Below are 9195 nucleotides of genomic sequence, written 5' to 3' on the forward strand. Positions count from 1 at the left end.
CATCAAGGAGACACATAGGGCTGTTCCCTGTTTTATGCAAGCTGAGTCTTTTCAAGTGAAGAATATCAGAAAAATATGAGAATTTTAATGGAAAAGAAGTTGTAGCTAAAACTCCTAAGCTTTCATTTCCCAGCACAGTCAGTGCTTTGGCTACTGAAGGTTAAGGCATGCTCATAAGTATGGGCAGCAGAGCACACAAGATATATTATTTATTTTGAGGAACACTCTGCAATTTTTCCTGACGTTTTGTGTAATTAGCTAAAATTACAGCAATATTCACCCAGAGCGAAACAGAAGATAGCATAAATATTATGTGTGAGCCCACAATCACGGATCACATTTCATTTGAGTGTAAACGTGACTCCACAAAGAGACCAAGCACTCAGCTTCTCTTCTGGGATCAGCTCCCAAGTGGGCTGCTGCAAAGCAGAAACATTGGGAGCAAAATTCATGCACGAGTATTTAGCAAATGGGTGTCCTCCAACCTGCAGAGCTCAGGGGCTGGGGGAAAACTGAGCTCAGCATGCATACCCTGCAAAGATGGGGACAAAGCAGAACCTTCCCTGCTGTATCCACCATGCATTTCTCCAAAGGGATGACAGGTGTTGGACTTCTTTGCTTAATAGGTAATGAGTCTGAGACATGGAAAAAATCAAAGCTAGAAACAGACATACGATGTTCCGAGATTTGTCTTCCTCACTGCACGAATGCAGTGAGAAAGCCTTCCCATAGCAGTTTCTGAGCATTTTGGACCCAAAATTAGCACATTACTGAATTTCAACAAATATTACAGAACATCTAAATGTGCATACAGAAAATGTGATGCTTTTGACGCTCTGGTCTGAAACAAGATTACACTTCAAAGGGCTAGATCATGCTAAAAACAGTCAAAGCCTGACATGCGGTTCCAATTCTTTCTTTCCTTCTGCTTTGTGAAAATACACTTTATCTGCCTGCAGAACAATTTTAATTTTGCACTGGAGCCAATGAAAACGCTCATGGTGTGAGAAAGCCATGACACACACCTCCCACCACCTAAAGCTCTCCATGGTGGATGACCACAAGGTCTCCAATGGGACGAGCAGGTTCACCCCTGCTGATCTGCTGTCATCTTGGGAATGAGATTCGCTGTAGAATCATTTGAGTTGGAAGGAACCTTTAAAGGCCATCTGGTCCAAGGTTCATCTGCAATGAACAGGGACACCCACAGCTCCATCAGGTGCTCAGAGCCCCGTCCAGCCTGACTTTGGGTGTCTCCAGGGATGGGTCACCCACCACCTCTCTGGGCAACCTATGCCAGTGCCATACCATCCTTAGTGTAAAAACCTTCTTCCTTATATCCAATATAAATATCCTCCCTTTTAGTTTGCAACCATTTCCCTTTGCCCTGTCACAGCAGTCCCTGCTAAAGAGTCTGTCCCCTTCCTTCATACCCCTTTGGGTTCAGAGAGGCCATTCTCAGGTCTCCTCTCCCCACAGCCTTCTCTTCTCCAGGCCAAACAGCCCCAGCTCTCTGTCTGGCAGGAAGACACTGTCCTAAAGAGCATACAGTCACACTGGAAAAGCACTGGTGGCTGTATCACAAGCTCTGCCAGCTCTTTTAGCCGCTGTCACAGACGATCCCCACTAGAGCGTGATGTCAGCCCCTGAGGGATGCATGCACGAATGGCTGAAGATCAATAACTGAGATGTGAGGTGCACTCAGAGAGCAATTAGACCCAGATCTGGTTACAGGACCTGTGCCAGGGAAAGGACTGGCCTGGGATGAAGTAGATGGTCCATTGCTTGCATCTCCGGTGGGCTCTGGAATATCTGGAAGTCAGCACTGCTGTGCCTTCATGCTCATTTCTTCATTTTTCAATTTTCTGGAAGACGCAGATTGGCTCTTTGCAGCCTGGCTTCACTTGCAGCAATCCCATACAACTTGACCTTTTGCAAACTGTTTGCTTTGGGGAATGAAGGGAACGCATTTATTTGGCAGTTCTGGTCATATGGGTGGCAACTGCTAAGCAAAGAAACCATGCATGCAGCCAGAAGCGGAGGGCAGCAAATGATGTTGTTCTAGATAAATATCAATTAAGGGAGCTTGTTCTATTAACCCCAAGACCTGGCTCTGTTCTTCCTTTGTTTCACTCTGAAATGCTGAAAGACTTCAAGTTTTTCTTCTTAAAAAAGGAATATTGACCCCAACTTCTGTCAAAGCACAAATACTCCTTTAAAAACAACGTATTCCAGGAATCCCTGCCAGAGTCATTCACTGGGTGAGGAGAACAAAGTGCATCTGCAACTTGCAACCCAGATGCAAAGCACAAGCAGCCTCCAGAAAAGCTGAGTTATTTCAGGCTTCCACTACAAGCAGTGAAAGGAAAACAGTAGATGTAGCAGTTTGCCTTATGCTCTGGAAGGATACTGTGTTAACACGAAGAGTTCTGTTAGCTAGGGAATGGAGACAAACCTGCACTACATCAGGGACTGTAAGGATACAGTTTCCTGATAGGCTGCAGTGCCTGCAGCCCAGGTAAGGAGCTGAGGTACAACAACAACACAGTCACAGCAGTGATGCTGCTCCCACAGCAGCTCTTCTCTCCTCACTGCCCAAGTTGGGCTGTTGAGTTTTCTTGTAATAGACAATGGTGTTTGCCTTCTGTGAGAATAATTTGATAAAATATGCAGTATCTGCTCTGCTGAAATTATTCTAACTTCATGCTGAATTCAGCAAAGCAGGGAAGGAGGGACGGCAGGAAACAAAGAAGGACTGAAGGAAGAAAGAGAGGAAAAAAAATCTTGACTTCATTTTGGTATTTTTGGAATACAAGCTTTCTATTTTTTATTATTTCAGAACATTTTTAGGAGCACATCTTAAGGTTAAAAAAATAAACACGTGAAATTAAACTATTTTCTTAAAAAAAAACACAACACCAAAACAACCAACAGATAAGTCAATGATAAACTGATGTATATGGATTTTTTATTCTATGGGGAGGAAGAATAATCCCTCATGGACCTCTTTTCCCTGGCTTCCATTCGGCTGTCCATGGAGGAATCACTCATTTGCACTGCTTTAATGATGAATCCCCTCTGCTAGTGAGCAGTGTTCAGTGTTCACTGCTCCCACCAGCACAGCTCCCACTGAGGCCATGGGGAGAACAGGCACCCATGCCTTTTGTTGCCTGGATGATTTCTATGGTTTTTCTTGGCAAGGACTACACCCAGCCCAGCAGCAGCACAGTGTGCATGCTGACTGATGTGCTCACCTGCAGCCTGTGCTGCAAAGTGGGTTGCAGATGAGTTTTCCATGTTCTGGAGCAACCCAGCAGCCTGCAGTGCTTCCGATTCCCCGCATTTGGAAATCATGTATGTGTGCAATATCACCCCCACGGCTCAATCTGATAAAACAAAACCTATTTGCTGAGCTGTCTCAAGCAGAAGGGAACCTTTCCCTACTCCTGATTACTGTGCACTCATTAGCACCAGACACTTGGCACACGTGCCTTCATCCAGCACTTGTAGGATTCTTTTCAGCAAGGCAATGTCACTGCCTCCAAGCACACCTTATCCCTGGCCCAAGCTGGTGGAGGACAGCACCAAACCCTACAGAATAGCAGTGTGATGGCATCCCCCCGCTGCATGTACACAGACACATACACAAACTGCGTGGAGAAACATTGAGATACACCCTGAACTCTGGGACACCACAGTGGCCAAATTCCTTGGGTTGGTCGAGTACTGCAGCTCCACTGAGAGCAATGACCATAAAAGTGAGCAAGGACAATAAAAAAATGAATGGAGAACTACAAAAGTGCTTCTTCCATGAGCTTCAATCATCACTTTCACTCCATATGAAATCAGAAAGGATTCAACTCCAATATCTAAGGGAGGAAAATCAACTTTTTGCAGGGGTTGATAGTGTTAGGACAAGGGGGAATGGCTTTAATCTAAAGGAGGGAAGATTGAAATTAGATGTTGGCTAAGTTTTTCACAGAGGGAGGTGAGGTGCTGGCACAGATTGCCCAGGGAAGCTGTGGCTGCTCCATTCCTGGAGCTGCTCAAGGCCAGGCTGGGCTGGGTGCTGGGCAACCTGAGCTGGTGCTTGATCTAGCAGTTGGCAACCCTGCATGCACCAGTGAGTTGGAACTTGGTGATCCTTCAGATCCCTTCCAACTCGAGGCATTCTATGATTCTGTGATCCAATGGACTCAGGGGAATTTAACAGCTTACAAAATAGACAGACTTCTCAAATGTTCAGATAAATCTGTGAATGAACAAGGTCCTTCCGTGTCCTTCAGCTGAAGTTGCTCTTGTGTTTCACTTATACTGCTGCAAAGATATCTACATATATTTATATATATAAAACTCCAAATCTTCATCTATTATTCAAGATGAGAAATACTGCAAAGGGAAAAGCCATTTTAAGTTACTGGGTTGTTTTTTTTTCTACACTTGAGCTATTTCCTTCACTTTGGAAGATGCCTTTAGATCTCCTTAAGGAAAAGCATCTTTTCCCTGGAGAAACATGGAATACACATCAGACAGTGGGAAAAAAAAAAAAAAAAAAAAAAAAAAAAAAAAAAAAAAGGAAAAAAAAACAGTGTTGTTTTTTTTGTTCTTGACGGAAGAAAAAAATACTGTTTGTGACCCTAAACTCTGCATTCTGAGCTGGAAACCCTTTTACAGAAGCGAAGCCCAAAGAGATGGAGATGATGCTCTGCAATGGCTGGTGCTGCAGAACATAGCTTCGGGCTGAGCTCTGCCTGTGAAGATGAGTGATGAAGCAACAGCATGCTCAACAACCTGCACCCACCAGCCCAGTGCTAGCACTACTGAACAGCTGAGCATGCCTGGAGGCTTCAGTTCAGCCACAAGGGGATGAATACACTTGGTTCCACCATTTGTTGGCAGAGAAGCCATGGGAGAGCAGCTATGCCCAGTATTATGCATTCAACTCATGGATCTGTTGTTCTTAATCAAGCCTTAATCAAAGGTTAAATCTCCTGACACAGCACCAAAAATCCATGCCACACGTTAATTACTTTGCAATCCTCCAGCAAGTTCCTATGGTCAGAACCAAATACGTATTTTAACCTTTTCTAGCCATACTTTATACATATAACTGTGCAGGTGCACTTCAGCATATGCACATTTTGCTTGGTACCTGCACAACTGCTGCCGAGAGCCTGTATGAATTCACAAGAATGGGATTCAGCCCATGAGTCCAAATCTGCAGCTCCGTCCATCACACCGGCGTCCTTAGTTGGCCTGCCTCAAACTGACAAGTCGTACCTTAGAGCCAAGCGTGTAGAAAAGATAACGAAAAAGAACATGGGAAAGAAAGGAGACCATGCTGGGTGAGCCGCCTTTGCCCATCACAAGGTGGATGAAACGAGTGCAGGCTTTACAGCATGGTGCTTACTGCCACCGACCACCGAGACGTCTCCACAGCCTGTTTTCCCCAGGCACCCAGAGCTCTGATTATACAACATGTCCCTGCATGGACCTGCTTCCAAAAAGCTGCCCACGCCCAGGGCTGAGCCAGCCCCAACTTCTCCCAGCTCTGAGCTGTCCCTTCCCTATGACAACAGGAGAACTGAGAAGTGGAGCACGCGGTGCCAACCAGCGCCAAGCGCAGCTCTGCTCACACGCGCCATTCCTGGATGTTTCAGTTGCAGCACTGTGTTGCTTATTATAAACACTTAATTGACATAAGCTCACACCATTCCTTTACAGAGGCAAAGACCATGGGGAGTGTGCAAAGAACATGGGGTGGATGGGAGGAACTGGGGCTCTGTGTCGAGCAGTTGCCTTGGTTTCACTGTCTGCACAACGGGGTGAACTCTCTCCATTTAGTAGAGCTTGCCAGGTACTGTAGATGCATATTGCTCTGTCAGAGTGAAGTATTTTAACAGTTTCTCCCTACAGCTGTAAAACAAGGTCATGTTTAGGAAGGTAACAACAGTTTCCCCAGCAGCGTGCCACTTCCAAATGGGATCTACCCCTTTTGAACACGGGTGTTTCTCGCATTCCTCTCACCGTGCTAAGCTGCATATCATTAAGCACACATAATCACTGGGGTTGTGGGTCACTGCACAATGTATGCACATTTCTTTAAACTAGTTTCAATTCATTTGCATGTCATTTTCTATGCACAGCAGCGACTCTGCGATGAATAAGTAACGAGGGCACAGCACACCCCCGGCACCAATAATGAGAATGGCAGCAAACCCAGCAGCATGCAACCCCCTGAGCAGCACACCTGAGCCCGGGAGTGGGATACACCAGAAGAACAACCCTTCATTTGAAGACTGACAAGAGGGAACTGGGCAGTTGGTATTTTTTTTAAAAGCAAATTAATTTCTCTATTTGCTTAATTTTATAAATGGAATACGGCGCAGGTTACAAGTGACTGACTGTCAGCTCTGAAGACTGAACAGTTTTATTTTTACAGCACTGACTAGCATTGATCCTTCCTCTTAGTCAATAAAAAGTCTCCCTTAAATCACTCTGGTGTGTAACTTATTGAACACCTCCCTTAGCAAGAAAGCCCATGCGAGTGAAGGGAATTCTTAGAATTTAGTGATTCTTCATGGGCATTTAGTGAATCCAAAGGAAGCAGAATTACACCTGCAGCTGGGAGCAATGGGATGGGACCAGTAACAAGACTGCCCATCCACATCCCACAGTAAAAGTCACCCAAACTTTAATGCAATGAAGCATCTTGAAATCCAGAAAACGGGTCTAGATTTGGGTTGAGGGCTGACCATCAGATACGATGATCTTAGTGGTCTTTTCCAACCTTAATGGCTCTGTGTTTTTACGGTCTCCACTCTTTGAGTCCTCGGCTTGAGGGATGTCACTCAATAGCAGATGGGGAGGAAAGAGGAATGAGAAAAGGTTCCATCAGCGAGAGTCCCAGGTTCCACTTTTGATCCCACAAAAAGGGATTCCTCAGATAAAATGAGAACACTCCTTGGGAAAGAGCCATTTTATGGTCTGGATTCACAAGGTAATTAAGATATAGGATGGTCCACAAGCTACCACTCACAGTAAGATGAACAAATTAAGAAAAAAGCAACATTGTTTTTTTTTCCTTTGAATATGTCAAGTCACCCTGTATTTCAAATATTTTGCATCCTCTCTTGGCAGTTGCTTTAGAACAGATCATTAATAAGTCTGGTTTGCAACCTAACCACATGCACTGTGAGTCTTGAAGCATTTTGCTAGCCGAATACAGCCCCAGCCCCACGGGCTGCGCATGGGGGATGCTGGCAACAACCCAATAACCCAGTCTTCTTCCCCCTTCAATCACAACCAACCATGAATGGCCTCTTTACCTGAGAGGTTTTCCCTGTTTTTGTCCCTCCTCTGAGTGCTGGTCACATATCTCAGCCTACAGCCTCAGGAGCAGCCACCGGCTGGCCAACACCTCGCTGCAAGGTGCACATATATGGGAAATATGGGAGAACTACTCAGGCTGACGACCCATCCCTAAGAGATGAGTACGTGTGTATCACACTTAACCATGATACTAACCAACACCTGAGGAAAGGACCTGCTCACACCGGCTTCTCAAAGCAAGCTGTGTTTTACTTTATTTTTTTTTTTTTTTCTGAGTGGTGGTTTCTAGCAATGTAAGAAAGAAAGGAAGAAGTGAATAGTAATTCCATTGAGAATTCAGGAAGGGCCTTTTCCTGCCCGGTGCTGAGTTCTCATGCTGACCAAGGACACCTGAGTGCACTGCTCAGAACTGAATCTGGGGGTGGTGGGACTTCATGGGAATGTGAGCAACACGTACATCAGCGCAGAAGTTTTCTACAAGGAATGGAAACTAAGCCCACATACAAACAAATAAAGGAAAGAGAGGAACAGAAGGCTGTCCCAAAATGCATTTCTAGGCTCTTGCAAGCTCGGTATTATGTGCAACAGTCATGCAGCTGCCATCTGGAAGGCTTTCAGAGCTAAGGAAATTCCCCATGCAACTCAGCTCAAGAAGCAGCACTTGAGGGATCGAGATATCAAATGGCCACGATTCTAATTGATCCTCCGCTTATCGATCCCCTTGTCACTATGCAGAAAATAAGAGCACATTATTTGAAAAGCGAACCTAGTGGGAGGTGGGAAAATACGACCGTGAGTTAAGCCGCTGGGTTCCTCCTTCGGGCTGCGGCGGAGGGCTGAGCCCAGCGACCCCGCAGCTCGGGGGAACCGCAACGCCCGGGCGAAGTTGAGCGCGGAGCAAGCCCTTCCCCGGACGGCTGGAGGCACCTGGGAGCGGAGCCGGTCCCCACGGCCCCGGCCCGCGGTACTCACCCGGTCTCCTCCTCACCGGCCTTTTCCTGCCGCTGCAGAAGCGCACTTTGCTGAAGACCCCCAGAACGTGCCTCTCGCAGAGGGAGCGCCCGTCCTTGCTGGGGCTGGAGCGGCGCTTGGAGGCGGACACCCGGTCGCTGTTGGACTCCCTCGCCTGCCGCTTCTGCCGGATCAACGAGCTGGCGATAGCCGCTGCCATCGCCGCTCATGGGCCCCCCGCGCCTCGCCTCGCCGCTCCGGTCCAGGGGAGCGTGCTGGGGCCGAGCCGCCGCCGCGCCCCGGGGGGACGGGGACGCCCCGCTTAGCGCGCCGCGGCCCCGAGTCCCGGCAGCGGGGAGGGCTCAGCCGGCCAGGCGGAGCGGGGCGCTCCGGCTAACAACCATGGCTGGCCGCCGGACCCCGCCGCCCATGGGTCCGTCCCCGGAGAGCGCAAATCCCGGCCGGGCCGGCGGTGCCCCGCGCCTTGTAAATCCGAGAGGCGGCCGCCCCGCTCGCAAAGGTCCGCTGGCGGCTGCTGTGTCCAGAGGAGGGTGTGCGGAGGATCCGCGGATCCCCGCGGCGCGGCTCCGCTCCGCTGGGGCGAGGGGCCGTGGGATGAGTCAGAGCCCCCCCGGCCCGCGGCCGGCTCCGGCCCCAGCGCGGTGGCTCCCAGGGGCGGCGCGGCACTGCGCGCACATGGACGCGTCCCGCGGCTCCGCTCCGCTCCCGCGGCCGGGCTCAGGGCGAGCCGCGCTGCATTTCTGTTTGCACTCCTCCTCTTCCTCTTTTCCCCCCCTCCCCACTCCTCTCGCGGAGAAGGGCGGGAGGGGAAGGCAAAGCGGCCACGACAAAAAGCACCAGGCCGGCGAACAAAGCAAAAAGAGGCAACGCAATTAAATTAAATTAAAAAAA

The 9195-nt window shown here is 48.4% G+C and overlaps 1 protein-coding gene across 2 annotated transcripts in view; it reads right to left on the reverse strand.

Moving 5' to 3' along the window:
- The window catches only part of FGF12 (fibroblast growth factor 12), an 81760-nt gene that overhangs the window by 72419 nt on the left and 146 nt on the right, over window positions 1–9195 (reverse strand). Inside the window, exon 1 of one of the 2 annotated variants that reach the window (XM_042821019.1) lies at window positions 8305–8516. The exons of the other annotated variant lie outside the window; for it this stretch is intronic. Within the exon in view, the coding sequence (XP_042676953.1) occupies window positions 8305–8503 (199 nt within the window). The 5' untranslated portion in view covers window positions 8504–8516. Of the gene's footprint in view, window positions 1–8304; window positions 8517–9195 lie in introns of those variants that run through there. 2 annotated transcript variants of the gene reach the window in all.

The sequence above is a fragment of the Centrocercus urophasianus genome, unplaced genomic scaffold (assembly GCF_019232065.1).
Source record: "Centrocercus urophasianus isolate 14NV4802_14NV808 unplaced genomic scaffold, USGS_Curo_1.0 seq_19, whole genome shotgun sequence".
Classification (NCBI taxonomy): Eukaryota; Metazoa; Chordata; class Aves; order Galliformes; family Phasianidae; genus Centrocercus; species Centrocercus urophasianus.